At 48.5% G+C, this 19,701-nt stretch overlaps 1 protein-coding gene across 6 annotated transcripts in view; it reads left to right on the top strand.

The window, feature by feature from the left end:
• Nucleotides 1-5,878, top strand: part of FAM135B (family with sequence similarity 135 member B) — a 364,289-nt gene extending 358,411 nt beyond the window's left edge. For all 6 annotated transcript variants that reach the window (XM_070075533.1, XM_070075534.1, XM_070075535.1 and 3 more), the window contains 2 exons: nucleotides 939-1,052; nucleotides 5,456-5,878. In XM_070075533.1, coding sequence (XP_069931634.1) covers nucleotides 939-1,052; nucleotides 5,456-5,661 — 320 coding nt within the window. In that variant the 3' untranslated portion in view covers nucleotides 5,662-5,878. The remainder of the gene's footprint in view (nucleotides 1-938; nucleotides 1,053-5,455) is intronic.
• The last annotated feature ends 13,823 nt before the right edge of the window (nucleotides 5,879-19,701 follow it).

The raw sequence follows: 19,701 nt of genomic DNA, 5'->3' as shown, positions 1-19,701 counted from the left end.
TGGCTTAGCCACAGGCTGATGTATAAACTCTCTTGCAGGAGAACCTTACCTACTATGTATCCTTGTGTGTTAAGTTGAACTCTCAGAGTTATGCCCTGCAGTGGGGAGAGGGAAGCAAGATCAGGGTCTTCGTGTCCCACCCAGGGGGAGCTCAGGAGCTGAGGTGGCCACACAGAGCTGTCCTAAATAGCGCCAGAGGCTGGCTGTTACACTCTTGCCCTCTCCACCCTTGTATTGGCCAGCAGTGGATGCAGGCTGCCCAGCATAGGATCTTGGGTAAGAGGACCCACTTCAGTGGAGGGTTACACCATTGAGAGCTCAGCAGCATAGGGTGATGAGAAGAGTGCAGAGACCAGCGGCAGGAGCTGAGGGGGCACTGCCGTGCCTGGAGCTCCATGCTGGCCTTGAGGACGAGAGGCACATGCACTATGAAGTCGGTCCACCCCATATGCACGGATTGCAGGGATGCAGGACAGGAGGAGGGGAGGTGAACTTGAAGCTGTTTTCCTAAAGGGGATGCCCTGATGGGGGCTGGAATTCTGGGATCCATTGTGACTGAGGGGAAGAGAATATGCAGATGCCCTTTCCTTGGGACTCCTCGGTATTGCTAGCTCGGGAAGGCTTCATCTCTGTTGATTCCTCACTGTTCAGAGTAGCTTGCTTGTGTCTCCTTAGCAAAGTCATCATTTCCCCTCTAAAGAGAGTGCAGAAAACCCTCTTGTCAGCCTGCTGTGGGCACCTGCAGCTCTGTCTGGCGTGTGCAGTGCTAACCCTCAGAGCACAGGTTCCTTTGCAATGATGCCACCCTGTGCTCTGTTTGCCTCCTGAGGCGAGGCTGGAAAGTCTGTGCAAACTGAAAGGGGTTTCAATTGAAATGGCTGGGGTTAAAGAACAAAAACTAAGCAAACAAAAACGATGCACCTGGCTTCCTGTTCCAGGGCTGCAGTACTTTAAAAACGTCGTGCTGGTCGCGTCTCCCCAAGACCGCTATGTGCCATTCCACTCAGCCAGGATCGAAATGTGTAAAACTGCTCTCAAAGACAGACACACAGGTAAGCTGCATCTGATTCTTATTTACAGACTTTATGATTGGCAGAGTAAAAGTAAATATGTGAAATTGACTTGACTATGCCTATCGGGGATGCCTGGGCAGTGGTTATGGGAAGGTGTCTGGCGCATAACAAATCTTCCCAGGCAGGTGAATCAATTAATTCACAAGCTTTTACTGGGATTCTGCTCCCGGGCCAGGTTCACCGGTCACAAGAGCAGGGGCCGGTGAAGTCGCGTGTCCGAGGTGGGGAGGGCTCCTTTTATAGATTCAGGGCATGGGGATTAAAGATTGAGGCAGGTCTGATCCTCATTGGTTGACCTTTAGGCACCTGTGGGGACCTTGACAAGGACTTTTCTTCCCCGGAAGTACAGGCAGGGACTCTCCATTCCTGGAAGTATAGCCCTTCTCTCCTTGCAGATCCCAAAGCTACCAGTTATCCTGGTGCTGTGTGTGTTCTTGAACTGATAGGCCTACTTTATGGTGTGTGTGTGTGTGTGTGTGTGTTGCACGCATGACCGGGTGTGCATGCACTGGATGTTTCTTTTGTGTGTTAAGCAGTCATGTGTGTATCCCACTGTGGAATGTTTGTTCACCTCCTGCTGAGGTGTGTGCCAGCCATTGAACTGGTAGAGAACTCAGGGAGCCAGGCCTGCCTGTGTCTAGTTGGTATGTGAGAAAATAACAGCAGTGAGAATGCAATGGGGTGACTCTGCAGGTGAGTGAATGCGTATGCGTTGAGGTAGCACAGAGGTAGGGCACAGATCAGGCAAAGACCAGTGAAGAAGGCATCTGGGTTGGGTTTTACAGAATGGATAGGAGTTGTTCAAGTAACAAGGAGAGGTAGATGGGCTGGCCTTCCTGTCTCTAGGTTAGGCATTTCAATCTTATAAAAAATAAATGTTATTTCCACTGTGTTTTAACGGGTTTGAAAAGTAATCTGCTAAAGATCCAAAGATTTGCTAGTAATGTATAAATGGATACATTTAAAATTTCTACTGGAACCTAGCAACTACAACAGAGATTTTGATGAAAAAATAAATCTAAAAATGCTTTTAATATCTAAAATAGCATTGTGCTTTTCAGTGCCTGTTATGTACACTGAAAAGTAACATGTGGCATATTAAAAAATGATGCTTTTGCTGACTGAAAAGTCCTGAATTAGAACACTTGGAAGAGTCTAACTTATTAAAATGAATTATGTTCCTATCCGATTCTATCTCTACCACTACGTACCCCTCTATTTTTCTTCTAGTCTCCTCGCATTTAGTTGTCAAGTTAGATGTTAGAATTTTGCATCACGATTCGATTTAGCATAATGCCATATTCATTTGCCCATGGTGATAAAACATGAACGCAAACACATTTCGATAATCAAGTAAGTGGATCCATCATAATTTAATCAGTGATTTCCCAATTGTTGTCATCAAAGTAGGTGTTGTGACTCCAATTTTACAGCTGGAAAGACTGAGGCTAAGCGGGTGGCCGGGACCCTCCCTCCACCCCGACTCCACCCTCGGGGTGACCCAGAACTCCTCATGGGCACACTGCTATGCTTCTAGGGCTTTGTTGTGAACAGTAGCCCAAGTGATTGCTAATGAGATTGAGGCCTTTTATGGCTCTTTGCTCTATTTTGAAAGAGTTCAAGAATTTGCAATTTATGAACCTTTTTATTCTCCAAAGGATGTTAATTTGTGATTTAAATTGATTATTAATCCTGTCAGTCATCTGGAAAAAAACAGCAATCTCTTGTCCTGAGCTCATCTTTTTGGTGATAGTTTTAACTGCTTTTTATTTTTCTTGAAGAAAAATGTTTCTATGTTTTAAAAATTCTGAAACAGAATATCTCCCCGACCCTTCTTTCCCTGGGTCACCTGCCACTGTATCCATGACCTTGTTGTGTAGATAATTGGCTCCTATCCCAAAAGTGAATCAAGATGCAAACAGTGCTTTATTTGAGAAAAAAATGTAGTAAGGGTTAAGGGTTGTCGCTCCCCGTCTTCGTGGAGGAACGACACAGGACCCTGCGCTGTTCTTTCATCTGCTCGGCCCTCCCCGGGTTTGCTGCTGGTTCTTCCCGGGTTGGCTACTATCCCTTCCACCTCCGTGGAAGGGCAGTTCCCCCTGGCCGCATTCCCCACTTCCGCAGGGGAGCGGCACACCGCCGGCCGGCTCGTCTCGGGGGCTGCACAGGTGTTCCTTCAGCTAGATGTTCCCCATAGATGTTCCCGGTGCATGCCGTCTCTCTCCTCCTTTATAGTCCTCCTCCGCCAATCCTAACTCGGCTGCCCACACGCCGAGTACGCTGCTCTCCAATCAGGAGCAAGTCCTACAGTTTATTGGTTGAACTGGAGGCAGCTGTGCGGAAGCTGTTTACTTCTCTCCCAGCGCCATATTGTGGGAGAGCAGATGCATAGAATAAGTCTTAATTCCAGTAACTCAGTCTAGTCCGGGTTGCTCCCCACAGGAGAGCAGATGCATAGAATAAGTCTTAATTCCAGTAACTCAGTCCAGTCCGGGCTGCTCCCCACAAAGGGTAGACTGTGTTTTAGAAAAACACTGAGAATTGCCTCAGGGGCTTAAGGAATCCACAGCCTCTTCTGCTGACAGTGATGTGGCTGAGCAGTCACTGCAGTGTGAGTGACTTTTTTTTTTAATAAATGACTTCTGACTTTTATTGCATATACCACTTAAACAAATTATGGTTTTGGTGTAACTTTCATATACTTCTGCTTCCATTTGTTAGCAACACTCATGTGTGCATGCATTATTCATTCTTGTTTTTTTTCAAGTATTTAGTTGGAAGTCAGAGTTACACAGAGAGAGAAGGGGTGGGGGGGGGAGAGGTCTTTCATCTGCTGGTTCACTCCCTAGATGGCTGCAAAGGAGCTTCTTCCAGGTCTTCCACGTGGGTGCAAGGGTCCAATGACTTGGGCCATCTTCTACTGCTTTCCCAGGCCACAGCAGAGAGCTGGATTGGAAGTGGAGCAGCCCATATGGGATGCTGGCACTGCAGGCAGGGCTTTACCTGCTACGCCACAGCGCCGGCCCTGCATGCATTATTCTTATAACCATGTGGTGTTCATATCTATGATTTTAAGGGGACATAGAATCGTCGAACCATTCCTTTAATACTGAATTTGGGTTGATTTCTGTTTTTCCTCTGAAAAGAACACTCTATGCACCATGACATCCTCTCAGCATATCTTGCCACAGTCTACCACCACCGTTCTAGAATGTTCTAGAACGTTCACAGCTCCTGGGAAGGACCACACCCTTCATTTTCACCCCATTTTCTGTTCAGTTAAATTGACGTGGCTAAGACAGATTTTCACAGCCAACTTCCCAATGATTTCAATTTGACATTTCGAGGTTCTCCATCTCAGAGCTCCTGCCGTGACTCTCAGAAGGGGAGAAGAAGGCTAAAAGAATTCTCCTGGCTTTGCAGACAGCCGGTTTGCCCTTCCCAGCTTAGGAGAGCAAAGCTCCAAGTGGTTTCTCTTGCTGAGTTCTTAGAGGAGTAGGGGGCTGTGTGGCTTTGCTGGTGTGGCAGGGAGCAGTGATGGAGTGAGCTGGGGCCCCGTTCCACTCTCGGCACAAGTGCTGCCCATCTCACCATATGGGCCAGGGTGCCAAACTGGCTTTATGAAACAGACCTGAGCACTGGGGTAAACACCCAGAGGCTTAGTTCTGCTATCGTCACCACAGGGAGTCAAACACAAGCTATTCCAGAAGGTTTTCTGTTGGTGCAGGTGTTATCGTGAACAGCTCTGTGGAAAGGAGGAACCACATCTAAGGGGTGTACTGCACATCTGGCGTGTACTGCACATCTATCTGTTGCTTAAGTACTCGTCGCTACACAGCTCCAAGCCCCAGGGTTACAGTTGTGCAAATTCTGACTTTCATTCATAAAAGAAAAATGAACCACTACACTCACAGAAAATGTGTTCCCTACCTTTTCCCTGGATCTTGGACTCAGGGGAGCTGGTGCCATGCCCTGTGGCTTGCGCGATGCATGGCGTCAGATGGTGTTTGCTTCCACTTCTTTCCTGAGCTGTGTCTCAGCCCCACATACCTCCTGAAGCAGCACACAGGTCTCTGGGGACCCTCCCTCCCTGGTGCCACCCACTGTGGGTCCATACCCACCCCAATTCTGTCCTAGTTCTGGGGTGCAGGCTCACAGGCCACTGTGTGGAGTTCCTCTTCTGGACACTGGCTGTCATAATTGGACTGGACAAGAAGGACTGAGGTTTTATTTCATGTGTCTTTGCAAGCATTGAGAAGAGGCTGGGAACTGGTCTATGAAGGCGTGCCCAGGAATAGCATCCTGACACACATCTAGGGTTGTTTTCTAAGCTCCACTGCCAACTTCTGCCCTGGCTTCACATCCTTCTTCCCTCCTTCCAGGGCCGGTTTATGCAGAAATGATCAACAACCTTCTGGGCCCCCTGGTGGAAGCCAAGGACTGCACTCTCATCAGACACAATGTGTTCCACGCCCTGCCCAATACTGCCAACACCCTGATCGGCCGAGCCGCTCACATCGCTGTGCTGGATTCTGAACTCTTCCTGGAGAAGTTCTTCCTGGTGGCGGGACTCAACTACTTCAAGTAGTGACTTTGCTGGGGCAGGCCTTGGGTAACTCGCCAGAAACCTGTAAGACCCACTGAGAGCTTTAGCTGAGACTTGCTTTTGTGGACTCTGCATTCCTGGGTGGAGCTCCAAACGGATGGGTGGAGGCTGGGGTGGAACTGGACATGTGAGGTGCTTTTGTTCTGGAGATTTGCAAAAGCTGAACAAATAATGTAATAGACAACAAACCTTGCTTGAATTTGTCTAGCCACCTGGAGTCTCATTTGAGTTGCTTTTTAGAAACGTGAGAAAATAGAGAAACACAGTGGGTGGGATGGGAGAGTCCACCTGTTTTAAACCACTGTTGGCTCACGGAGGGATTTCTCCAATTTAACTAGATTTGTCCAGTATGTTACTAGCTCATAGCTTTATCATTTGATTAAAGTAAGTGCACACAGCATTTCAGAACTCAGGTTAACCTCTGTGCAGAAGTGGAACATATTTGTGTAAATAGAACCCCTAAGAGATTCTAATGTGCCACTGGGTCAACAAAATGTGATGGCCATTCTCTCATTTGCTCTTCATGTTTTCTAATCAAGGGACAGAGGAATGCATTATAAATCCCAATTTTATTCATAAAATGTGACTTAAAGTAAGGAGGGGTGAAGGTGATACTTCCGGTAAACCCTCGTGTGTGAAAACAAAAATAACCACGGGAACCTACTGAACAAATCGCTGTACCTGCACCCCTAGACTTTCTCTATGCATAGCCCTGGCCCATAAAATATGTCTGTGATTGCTTCGATTCTGTCTGCAGTAGGGAAACATGAGTGAGACCAACCCCGCCAGAAGGGGGCGCTGAGATTAACGCACAGGTGTGTGAAGCTCCTGCTAATCTACTTCCAAAGAAATGCTGTTCGCATTCGACGCAATTGCAAAAAATTAAAACCATTCACACGGCCAGCTGCTTCTCCACTCGTGGGAGGCGAATGACATCGTACTGGAGGAGTTGCTGGAGTCAAACCTCAGGGGAGCTCTGAGAAGGGTGCTGGTTATCTTTCAATAGAGATGTCTTCTTGCCTTAGGAAAATCAAGGGCTAGGAAAGGCCACCTTTGGGAAACACCAACAGACAGCAGGGATAAAAGGAAGATCAGGTTTGAGAGCCACGATGTGGTAAGAGACTGAAGGGGAAATTTTGAAGACCACCAGGATGTTGAATGTGGTCGGGGAGACTGAGTGCACTGTGGACTGAAGGCGGGCAGATGCGTCATTTAGTTGTACGGGAGTGCAGGACCCAGGAAGTAGGGCTGACACACACGAGAGAGCCATCTGCTGGAGATGAAAGCGCCTGCCTCTGGGAGTTTCAGCACCTCCATGCTGTGATAAAAAAGCCACCTGGAGGCCGGGCCCCTCTGAGAATTTTAGAACCTTGAGTGTTAGCAGTGTGGCTTTGAACAACAAATGCAGACCGTGGGAAGCAAGTCCAGATGGGCGATTGTGCAGGGACTAGACTTGCAGATTTCTTTAAGGCGAAGTGTGGAGAGTTGGGGTGGAGCTGGGGTACAATTGTTGCAAAGGCAGACTCCACCCCTGTGGGTTTAGGGTTTCTCTGTGAGTCTGCTCTGAGTTCTCATTGCAGCCTGGGTCTTAACCCACATGGGTTCACTAAGTCCTCTGGGCACTTTCCCACAGGGCATTTTTCCTGAATTCCTGCCTCAGTTGTGGGCATAGACTCGCCTACTCCTAGGCTGAGAGTCTACGGCCCTGTAGCCTGGGGCGGCATTTGCTTCCTAGTCGTGCAGCCCAGGGCCTGTGCTCCACGCAGGACGGCAGGTGTGTAGCAGCTTCTCCTTTCCGGCCTCTCTGAGGAGCGTGTTCCACGTTGTGTTTTCACTTCCCATCACCGACGTTTGCCATTCCCCGGTCACCTGAAAGACTGTGTAGCCAGCAGTTATGGGGCCAGGCTCGATCCGATGATGATCATCTTTCCCAATCACCAGATGCCATTTTTAACTCCGATATGCTGTCTGGACATCGCGAGAGCTATGGCAATAAACGTCCAGCTGCATGGTGCACCTCTTTTCCGTAGGGGTGTTCTGCTGTCTTTGTATACTCACATCTATTACACCTGTGTAGAAAGCCCATCTCTATTGTAAATAAGAGTGTCAAGTGTTGTGTGTCATGCCTCATTTGAAAGGCGTTTTTATGTCTCTTTCTATTGAAGTATAAATATCTAATATCTAATATATATATATATAATGTAAAGCAGGGACATTCTATTCTTGATTATAAAAATTATAAACAAAATGCCCACCAAGATTATGGTCTAGTTTGTCTTCATTCTCAGCATAATTTCCTGAGGGTTTTTTTGTTTGTTTGTTTTCGTTGTTTGTTCATTTCTCCCAAACTAGTTAGAAATTCAAACTGCTGATGTTGAGATGAATCACAGTATGTTGTTCACAAGCCAGAGAAATCCAGAAAAGCATCTGTGGATCTCACATCACCTTGAGGGCAGAGTAGAATGCCTGCACGGCAGGTTGAAAGCAGATGGATGCCAGGGGTCTGGAAGAAGATAGGGAGTGAGAAAACCACTTGTAGTTTCTACATCTCTCAGGCCACTACTGACCAGCCTCAGTCTGTGCCAGGTGGGATCACTAAGGGAACACACAGCTCCTGCCCAAAGGATCTTGGGAAGCCCCAGGCTTATTATCCTGAGGGGAGATGATGTTGGCTCTGACAGAGGCATGGGTGGGTGCAGGGTGCTCCTGGAAGTCCAGGCTTTGTTGTTCATAAAGGCCAGGAAGACAACCTAGAGCTTTCTATCCTGCGGTATTCCTACATGTGACCCCAGTGTACCCAGTCAGTTAGCTCGCAAGGGAAACGTTATTTAGTGACAAAGGTGGTTTTGCTAGAATGCATTGTCAGTAACATGGACTGCGTGTTTGGCTGAACTGTGCCATTCCTGACTGGCCACCCATGTTGCTCACTCTGTCTCACTGTTCTCTTTCCTCCTCCTAGGCCAGGGCCTCATTTCCTATACCGTATATAATACTTTTCCTTTCATAGCTGTCTCAGCCCATACTCTTGCAGCCACAGCTTCTGTTCTTCTGTGCTACTCCCACCATGGGATGACCGGCCATGTGAGATTTGCATCCAGAGATCAGTTGCTTTTACGCTGGGGGTTGAGTCTGCACTAAAAGATGTCTGCATTAAAGATTCCTGCTTCCGGTCAGTCTGAGCTCAGGGTCGAGCTCGGCTTTCTCCTGGTGCTGAGGGTTTGGCCCTTCTTGCTCCTGTCACAGTGTTTTTTATCTGTGTCCTTATCATTAGCCCAGTGATGGTTATCAGTTTCTTGAGGGCAGAAACCAAGTCTGATTCAGCTGGTGGCCCTGGTGCTCTGCCCTGGCACAGAATGAGGGTGCAGTAGGCGTCTGTGAGGAGGGCCAGTTCTTGGAATTCTCATGTCATCTGCAGTAGTTCTAGGGCAGAAACTTTGACACTGGTCCATGTTTACTCTCTCTCTTTTTTTTTTTTTTTTTGACAGGCAGAGTGGACAGTGAGAGAGAGAGACAGAGAGAAAGGTCTTCCTTTGCCGTTGGTTCACCCTTCAATGGCCACCGCGGCTGGCGCACTGTGGCCGGTGCACTGCGGCAGGCGCACCATGCTGATCCAATGGCAGGAGCCAGGTGCTTCTCCTGGTCTCCCATGGGGTGCAGGGCCCAAGCACTTGGGCCATCCTCCACTGTACTCCCGGGCCACAGCAGAGAGCTGGCCTGGAAGAGGGGCAACCGGGACAGAATCCGGCGCCCGACCAGGACTAGAACCCGGTGTGCCGGCGCCGCAAGGCGGAGGATTAGCCTAGTGAGCCTCGGTGCCGGCCCCATGTTTACTCTAACCCACTGCGTTTGCCAGAGGAGAGGAGTTTGGTGAGATACCGTAACAGTGTGGAGTCTCGTGTAGTGGGAAGATCCACTGTAGCTCTAGGCCTCAGTTTCCCCATCTGTAAAAGAGGTTTGGAGACACCTGCTTGTAATGTAATTGTGGGTATGAATTAGATAAGAAAAGCAGAGATCTCCAACAGTGCCTGACCTATCCAGAAATCTTGCAGGATGGGATAGGGGATCTCAGTTGTATTTTACAGCAAAAAGGGTAGCTGAAGGGGGCATTTTCTTTGTGATAAATTCAGACATTTTTAAAAGGTTTAACAGTGACAAAGCCATAAAGGCCAGAGGGAGAGTACGTTGCCTGAAGTTGCCAGCAGCCAGAACATTCTATTATGACTCAAGGAGCTGACACAATGCACATTTTCAGGTCCATTCAGTACATGATTGGATGACCTATGTAATAAAACTATTTTCCTGCTCAGGTTATATTGTAAGCCATTGTTGAGAGCTGAAGAAAGGCTGCAACTAGACACACAGCAGGGAGCACTACTACATCTCAGAGAATGAGTTTAGAAGCTTGACGTCCACACCTGTCACTAAGAGTCCTTTGTGTGCATCAAACTACAGAGACACCTTGAACTATCGTAGCCCAGGGCTAACCTTACTGCTTATGACAAAAACAGCTTGCTTCATTCTTGTTGCCCAGAGGAAATTAAGTAGTAATCAAGATAGACCTGATAACATGTACCTATGTCTCTGTTATGCATATAATTTTTATTTTTAAAGAGGGCCCCTCACTTGATCCCATATCCTCTTTTCTCTGTGTGTATGTTAGTATGAAAGGGTGTGATGATACGTTCATCCACAATTTTCCCTTAATTGATACTTGAATTCATACATTTCTTTTTTAAACGGTGTTCATTAAAAATGAAAATGAGTCTCTGTTTGGCCCTATGCTAGGAAATGTTATATATAGTAACTGTGGCTAAGAAATGAGCTACAGAAATTAACCACATGGGACCCCACCCTTCAGGAATATGATCTAGTTGGGGGAGGGGATGTCCCTATAAATAGTCCAGGGGAGAATGAATAGGGCAAGGGAGCGGGGGGACATTGAGAATAATACCATCCCTGTGCCTTGGGAAAGAAATCACATCCCTGGTATTGGGGTGTTGGCATCCCACCTGGTCTGGGAGCAGGCTGTCATCCAGATGAGGTGCCCAGTAACATCATCCATGCCATTCTGGATCTCAGTGCTTTGGTGGGGCTACCGTCTCCACATCAATGCCATCCTAGGGAATTTTTAGAGGAAGACAAGTGGTCCATGTTACTACCCAGTCGCTCCAGCTGTACCTCCTGCTGACAGCCGTATTGCCTGTCTGTAATGCAGAGTCTGACTGCTCTGGGGCTAGGCAGTATACATCTTCTCAAATTACTAAAGCAGATACCCAAATAAATACGACACATGCCAGCAGTAACCATACACAGGACGGTGACATGGCCAAGGAGACCAGCCTGTGCTTATTTTTACTGATAACACAGGGCAGCCCCCTAGCATTTATTAATGTGTTGTGTGTAATTTTATTTTTATTTTCAAATGAGACCTCCTAGATTGTAGAAGGCAAAGAGAGGCAGGGTCTTTTATCATAGGCACCTTTCTCAGAAAAAGAACTTGAATGTATAGCTTGATGCCACTGTGAACCCTAATGCATATTTACTCTGGTGATCTTATCTGTGTACAATAATTACAATCCCCTGCACACCCTAGCCAAGAAGCGTCTGTAAAACACCTAACATAGTAATAAAAAGTCATTAGTGCCAATATAATTTTGCTATTTTTATACATTTGCTTCTTGGTTGGCATTTTGTGTAAATTGTGATGTGTATAAATATTAACAACAACAATAAAAAACATCCTTTGACTTTCTTCTTCCAGGCGTTTTGTATATGGAATGCATAGAAACTACTCTTTATTAATGCAGTCAGGGCCTAAGGAGTTGCTTCTACATTTGGTTGGAGGACACGTGGAGTGGGGCTTCTGTTCATGGGACAAACACTGTAACAAGGGTTTTGGGAATCCTGACATGACTGGCAACAGCGGAGAAGTCCCAGCCGCACACGGGGAGTATTAGTGAATTCAGTGAGAAGAGGAACCTGGTCTGCATCACTGGGCTCTGTGCTTGCCAGTTATCCAGTTTTCATGATCTTAGCTGCTCACCCACTGGCAGGATGCCCCCTGGGCTCCGGATTCCAGTTGTGTTGAGTGTGTCTAAAAGATCAAAGGGGCATACAGTAGAAGTGTGTGTCCACCCATTGCTTCCTTCTCGACTGAAAAGCCGTTGTGATGAATGCCACACCCACTGCCAGAGTCCGTGCACACGGCCTTTGACAACAGCCCTGGCTGGAAAAGGGGGCCCCGTGCAGTTCTGAAGTCCCCACCACGTGGTGTCTGCATCACTGGACCCAACTCCTACCACTGACCACAGCTTATTGGACTAATGCTGGATAATTAAGCCAAAGGCAGTTTCCAGACTTACACCAGGGACCGGTTCTTTATTTTAACTGCATGGCCGAAAAGAAGCACTTAGGGATGAAGGTTTATTTCAGCTTACAATCTGGAGGTCCCCAGTCCAGCATCAGGCAGCCTCATTGGTTTGGAGATCTCCCGAAGATGGAGGGTGGCACAGGGATGGTCTCATGGTGAGCTGGGAAGGAGAGAGAGGGGGCGGGGTAGAGAGGAAGCAGGCTCTGCTATGTCACCAACCCTCTCCCAGGAGCCACCTTCTGAGGGCAAGTCCCGAATGACCGACAGATGTCCCATGAGGTCTGCTTCCCAGAAGCCATAACTAGATCACGTCTCTACCCATAATCTATCAACTATTAACACTAATCCCTGAACTACTAACGTAAGTCTTTGGGGACCAAGCCAGTAATGCATGGGCCTTTTGGGCACACCCAAAGTGTTACCCAAACCCTGGCCACCAAAGGTTTATGTGCCTCTCATAATGCAAAAACACTTTCATCCTATTCCCCTAAATCCCAAAGTCTTATATGTTCCAGCATTGCTCAAAACCCCAAACTCTCATCTGAGACTTAGGGCAAACTCCCTTAGCTGTGATCCCTGTACAACCCAAAAGAAGTTGCGTACTTCCACGACAGGTCAAACATACATGTTTCCTTTCTGAAAGAGACATGGAAACAAGGTTAATCAGAACAACACAAGATTGAAAACCAGTTGGAAAAACAAGAAGTCCTAAAGCTCCACGTCTGCCTAGCTGGGCAAACTGCGTTAGGGGCTGGGCTCCCAACAGCCTTGGCAGCCCTGCCCCTATAGATTTGCAGGTCATGCTTTAGTTCCCACAGGCAGGAGCTGCATCTCTTCAGTTCCACTAGGCATTGCTCTGGTAGGGGAGGGGCACCATCTGCAGCAGCTCCAGCCGCACGTCTGCTTGGCATTGAACCAAGCCTCTAACACATGGGCATTTAAAAGACACTCGAATTATTATAAATGCCATGACACTGAGGATAGACCGGTGGGCATGCAGGCAGGCAGAGAACAGGGATGGAGAAATTTGGCAAATAATCAGGTATGATTCTAGAATCTAAACTGGAGAATGCAGGGAGCACCAGGCCTGTGTAGCAGGAAGAGCGAAAGGACCATCAGCCCTAGCTCATGGCTGAGCCACACCAAGGGGGACCCCAGTGAGAGGAAGCCGTGGCTACAGAGTGGGCGAACAGGAACCCAGCATCTGCAGCTGCCCTCAAGTGGGATCACAAGAAATCATGATCCTGAGTCTTCCGTGTGGCACCCAGGGTTCTGTACCTGAGTGATGTGCTGGGTCCTCAAACAAGCTGAGTTCTGCAAGTTAGAGTGAAAGACGTCAGCTTAAACTAGCAGATTAGACATGCATTCCTAGCATATGGTTTAAAGGTATTTTAGGTGCCTCATTGCAGTCTTGTCTGTGAAATCGGGAAGGCAGATATTATTTTACCCAATTGAGATGAAAAGAAACTAAGATTTTGTGGCCTTGAAAATTAAACCCCTATTCCCAAGACAGTCACTGTTGGCAAAGCCTAAATCTAGCTCTCATTGTATGCAAACATGCAGTTTTAGGAGCATGAGCCCGGATCACCAAAGGTGCTCTTTTCCATTCTCCTATTGGGTCCTTATCTAGCACCACGAGAGGTGCAGATATGACAGGGAGTTCAGGTGTTTGGGCAAGATTCTGCCTCCAATGCAAAGAGACACCAGCATTCTACCTCCAGTCTCCCCCTCCAGGTCTGGCTGCACTTGCCATTAGAATGTTGATGATGCTGCAGCTGAAGTTACTGGGATGGTGGCTGATGTCTGCGGACAGCACTCCAAGGAGGGACAGGCAGCCTCCATGGACACCCGGGAGTGCCGGTGTGGAGAACAGGTTGAACCAATTTCACGAGTTGCATTGGGTCTTCTGTGGCAGGGATCCTCGAGCCCCACTGTGTGTGAGATGCGGTTGCACTGGGACAAGAGCATTCGCTGGGGCACCCATGCAGGGTCCGACAGTGGGCCTCACACTTGCTGAATCTTGGAAGCCATGCCCATGGGCTGAGGGGACTGTGGTTCAGCAAATGGAATCCACACTGGGATTCAGATGGGCCTCTGAAGCTCTCCCTCTGCCCTGAGCATGACCTACAAGAACCTGCTGCATCCAAGCCCTTGCAAATTCTCCCACCAAATCTACTGCTCTCCCCACGCATCCACTGCTTCCTTTTCTGTTCTCACCTGCCTGGACATGCAGGCTTCTTTGCTGGTTCGTAATAACAAGGGCATGCTACTGCCCCAAGGCCTTTGTGGGGCTCTTCCTCTTCCCACTGCTCCTGCCTGGGAGCTGCAAAGCTCTCTTCTTCCGATTCTTGGAGTCTTTGTTCCAAACTCGCCTCTCAGTGAGGCTTTCTCTGGGCAGCTGACACAGAGACTCACTGCTCCCCACACCTGCCCCAGAAACGCCACAGCCCCCATCCTGCTGGTGCTGAGCCCCTCTACATTTTCAGCCATCGAATCACCTGTTCTCATGATTTATCTTGTTGATGGGCTGTCTTCCTCAGTGGAATCCCAGCTTCATGAAGTCAGTGGCATTGGCCCTCTTCCCACGTCTGCGTTCTGGCACACAGTGGGCCCTTAGTGAAGACTGATGAGCAAATGAATGAAGGACCAGATATCGGAGTCAATAGCAAGTACCTAGAGAGCGAGGACTAACCAAGCCCTAAGCCTGCGTTCTTCCTGCTCCAGTGCGCCACCTGCCTGAGGCACCTGTGACTAGTTCTGTCCAGGCAAGGGGAAGCTCAGGGTCTCTTGTCAACCACGTGCCCCAGCCAGAGGAAGCATGCAGCGCACAGGTGACCCTGGGGAGAAGCCTCTCGAGGGCCCTCGGGTGGCAGGGACAGGATTCGAGGGACCTGCAGAGGGCGCCCAAAGCCAGGAAAATGGCAGCGTGCTTGCTGGACCCTGGAGACTCAGAACTCCTGCTTGGAATCTGAGCAAGAAAATGTGAATGTGGAATCTGGTTTTGGAAACAAGCAGAAGCATGGGCGTGAGGAAGTTGACGTTAACATCAGCAGGAACCTGACGTTTTAGGATTTTTAGCTAGAATTAGTGTGAGGAATGAGCTTGGTTGAATTTGACCTGCAAACTGTGGCTGTGGTCTACTGGGTGCCAGCTGGTGTGGCAGTGAATAGGATTCCATGTAAGGACAGGATGCTTCCTTTGCCGATTCCAGCCCATCACTCAGTTATCAGCTGGAAAGCTGATTTTTCAGAAAGGGGCATCCCCACTCCCTCTGCACATTAGTGCTCCCCAGACTACCTCTGCATGGTGGTGCTCCCCAGTCTCCCTCTGCTTGGTGGTGCTCCCCAGACTCCCTTCTGAACCACGGTGCTCCCCAGACTCCCTCTGCTCGGTGGTGCTCTCCAGTTGCACTCGGGAGGCACTCTGTTGCTGTCCATGGGGACAAAGGTGCAATCCTTAGGAGAATGGCAGGAGCCACTCATTCTTTCACGTTGCAAATATTAACTGAAAACCTAGTATGCTCCTCGTTTTGTTTAAAGCACTTGAGCTCATCTTTTGCCCAAAGAAGAAACATCCCCACTCTAGTGGAGCTGGTGTCCTGGTGAGCAGCTTACTCAATGGTAACCAGCTTCGTAAGTGAGGAAAGGTGGTGTTTTATTACTCCCTCTTCCTCCAGGAAGTCCACCCAGCTGCCCAGAGTTGGAATCATTTTTCCATCTGTTTGTGAAGGTTTTCAGTACCAAACTGAAAAGATTGAGCCAGGAGGCCATGACTGGGGGGACCCGAGTACTTGTACCTGTGACAGGAAGTGCCATGAAGGCCTCCCTAAAGCCAGATCTCCAGTTAAACCGTGTCTATGAAGACACAGTGTTAGCACCAGTCGATGCCATCAATGAGTGGGCGCTGCTAACAGCCTTATAACCAATGGCCTTTATTTCCAAGTAGTTTCGGGGTAGAAAATGTCAGATCCACTGTGAAACCATTTGGTCCAGCCCCACCAAGGTAACTGCAGGCAGGACTGGAAATCCAGGCTGATTTTTAACTTGACAATTTGTACATCGTGAATGACATCATGAAGGCCCAGATGGCCCTTGGCAGCACAAAGGCTCCCTACCCCTGGCACACGAACGTCTCCTTCCTGCCCTTAAAGACTTCTCCTTGCTCTGAGCCCCCTGGATGTGCCAGTCTTCCAGGGCATGCAAAGCCCACATTGTACGCTCTTGCGATTCACCAGTGAACTCCTTTTTGGAGAGCTGATCTGTGTGTCGCCCGATGTATGTTCACACTGTGTAGCAGTTTTTGTCTCCCTCTCAGTCTGGATCATGCTGGTCCTAAGAATATTACTGACACCTGCTTATTTTATTGAGTTTGACTTTGTTCCCATCAGACTGGCATCTTCTCAAGAGGGGGCTGTTTGGATCTGTAGATGAGAATAAAAGCTGAATTGACCTTTCGAGTCTCCAGTCTCCTCATCTGTAAAGCAGTAGCAGTGACTCCATGCACACAGGCTGCAACCAAATGCAGCCCCCCCCCCACTTTGCCAGATGTCAGTCCTCCCTCTGGGGCCTCTGCTGAACTGTCCCCAAGGAGATCCCCACCAGGGTGCTAAGACTGCCTGATGCTGTTGCTTCCAGGACATCAACAGGGATAGAGAATAAAAAGGCAGGGAAAAAAAAATCCACATAGGTTTCTCAGTTTAGGCCCTCAATATTGTCCCCCATCAAATACAAAACAAAACAGTGCTTCATTTAAGCTATGGATCAACTGAGCAAGATCAACACCTCCTGGTGTTCTTTCTCCACCAAAGCAGGATGAGTAGCAGCTTCATGCCATGTGACATTGCCAGACAAAGGTACACCATGACCCCTTGACCATGTCCCTCCCCCGGGGTCCTGGAGGCTTCACATGCAGACTAAGAAAACTGTGGAGCCAGTGGGAACAATCTCCAGACTCCCTTGAACCATGTCCCCTTACCGTGCAAGCTGCCAAGAAACCTTCCCATGTGTAAAGCCTTGTTAACATTCCCAACTCTTGCAGAAGTCTATCGACATCAATGCTCCATTCTTACTTTCTCAATATTCATGCAGAGGAACAATCTTGAATGCAGAGGTGAGGCAAGGAGGCAGGGTGTGCAAAATGCTCTAGGAATACAAAGCACCAAAAAAGTCAAGGATTCCAAGGGCCACATGTGTGGGGTGTGGGTAAGGAGGCTATGGTTTGGCTGGATTGTGAACAAAAGCCTGGAGTCTTCCAGATAGAGCATGGGGGAAGGCTGTGCAGTCAGGGGAAATAGCCTGTGCAAAACCACAGGTGTGCAGGAACGGGCGGAGGGGTTGAGGAGGCTCCCACAACCCTCGTGCCTCGGAAGAGGGAGAGTTTGCAGCAGGGGAAGCGGAAGAGCATCATCAAGGTAATATTCTGAGCTGGACCAGGGGGTTCTGTGGAGACTGGGGACAACAGATCCATAAGGAACATGTTTGTGCAACAAAAATGCATCACATGCAATCAAACTTTTAAAAAGCATAGCAAATATGCTATTTAGTTGCTGGGTCAGTGCTGACAGCCACACATGGGCAGACTCAGTACCACTCCTTGTAGCAGCCGGATAGCCAGGACACTTGGTAACTTCAAGAACAACTGTGATCTAGTGTCTAATATTTTCTTGTCTGTGTATTCATAGGCTATATTAATTATACTAACAGTTTTCTTTATATACTGAAAACTGCCTAGCACCTCGCATGTCACATAGTCTCCTGATGACAGTGAAAAGCTGATTAAACTCTGCAAACCTGGGTCTTACCTGGCAAAGGCAGGTGGACATCAAAAACTCCAGGTGGGATGCCAGGTGTGTGCCTCTGCTGGCCCACTGCCTTCCAGCACATCAGCTCAGACATGGCTGGACAACCACATGGTAAGAGGTTGTTGCTAAATCAAAGTGGAACATAGACATTGGGTCTTGGTTTAGTCCTCTGTTCCTAGAAACAGACACACAACACTGTATCGCTGATGCCTTTCCCCATTGAACATTTTGCTGTTTCTCTTTATTTGCTTGGCATTTAATGAGTTCACTTGTTGCAAAGAGGACATTGACTGCCTCTGTCACAGGGGGTGGGGGAGAGACACAGCCAAGCCCTGAAGCAGGTTACCTGCTCCCCACCCACAGAAGACAAAGAGAACTGGCCAAGGTCTCCCCAGCCTCTGCCAGATCCGTCTTTCCTGACCACACGGGGATGCCAGTGCTTTCAGAGTTGGGAATTCCTCTTAAAATCTTCAGAGCAGTCATTTTACCAGTGAACAATGTGAGGCTCAGAAATGGCTCCTGTGCTCCAGGACATATAGGCCAGGCATGCAGAGGCCAGGAGATCTGAGCTCCAGGCTTGCACTGTGCCCCCTGCCACCTGCATCCCTGGATACAGGTGTCCGATGGTCACTGGTGGCTTCCAAGTGTGTGGTCATCCTAGGCCAGGCTTGGGTTACTTATGCAAAGCTCTTCCTTCCTTCCTTCCTTCCTTCCTTCCTTCCTTCCTTCCTTCCTTCCTTCCTTCCTTCCTTCCTTCCTTCCTTTCTTTTTGACAGGAAGAGTGGACAGTGAGAGAGAGAGAGAGAAAGAGAGAAAGGTCTTCCTTTACTGTTGGTTCACCCTCCAATGGCCGCTGTGGCTGCAGCTGGCACACTGCGCTGATCCGATGCCAGGAGCCAGGTGCTTCTCCTGGTCTCCCATGCGGGTGCAGGGCCCAAGAACCTGGGCCATCCTCCACTGCACTCCCGGGCCACAGCAGAGAGCTGGCCTGGAAGAGGGGCAACTGGGACAGAATCTGGTGCCCCGACCGGGACTAGAACCCGGTGTGCCGGCGCCGCTAGGCGGAGGATTAGCCTAGTGAGCCATAGCACCGGCCAGCTTTTTCTTTTAAAGTTTTATTTATAAATTTATTTGAGAGGAAGACAGAGAAATATAGAGATCGCCCATATGCTGGTTCACTCTCCAAATGCCCTGAAGAGAAGAGGCAGGCCTGGGCCAGGTTGAAGCCAGGAGCTAAAAATTCAAGTTGTGTCTTCCACATGTGTGGCAGGACCCAACCACCTGAGCCATCAACTGCTGCCTCCCAGGACGTATGTTAGCAAGAGTCTGTAGTCAGGAGTGGAGTTGGGACTTGAACCCAGATACTCCAGTATGGGGTGCAGGTGTCCTGAGCAGTCTTCACCCTACATCAAATGCCCACCCCTTTCTGTAGAGCTTTGCCTCAATTCTCTTTTCCTCTATCCTGTCTGTTAAAAAGCAGAACAACAACAACAACAAAACCCAAAGCAAACAAACAAAAAGCTGCGTCTGGCTGGAGAACATGGTGGCTTTATCTCATATTTTAATCAAGGCTCCGTCTGCCCTTTCAATGCAAGACTGGTTGTTGAATTCTTTCTCATTAAGTCCTGGGCTTGTAGGGTGACTATTAATGTTTGCTTTTTGGCTTCACATAAGCTTCAATCCTCTCATAATATATTTTCCAATAAATGATGTGGAAGGGGCTTTTGTACACGTTTTCTTTTTCACATGCTTCCCATGTCACCCTCACTGCACCTCACACAGCTGAGACTCTGGCCTCTTTTTCTCTTTTGTTGGGGATGATAATCAAGAGATGATCAGAGTAATGGAAAAT

This window comes from Oryctolagus cuniculus, chromosome 6, assembly GCF_964237555.1.
Source record: "Oryctolagus cuniculus chromosome 6, mOryCun1.1, whole genome shotgun sequence".
In the NCBI taxonomy this organism is placed as follows: Eukaryota; Metazoa; Chordata; class Mammalia; order Lagomorpha; family Leporidae; genus Oryctolagus; species Oryctolagus cuniculus.
Note: the sequence above shows the minus strand (reverse complement) of the source record. Positions and strands in the feature narration are given on the sequence as shown.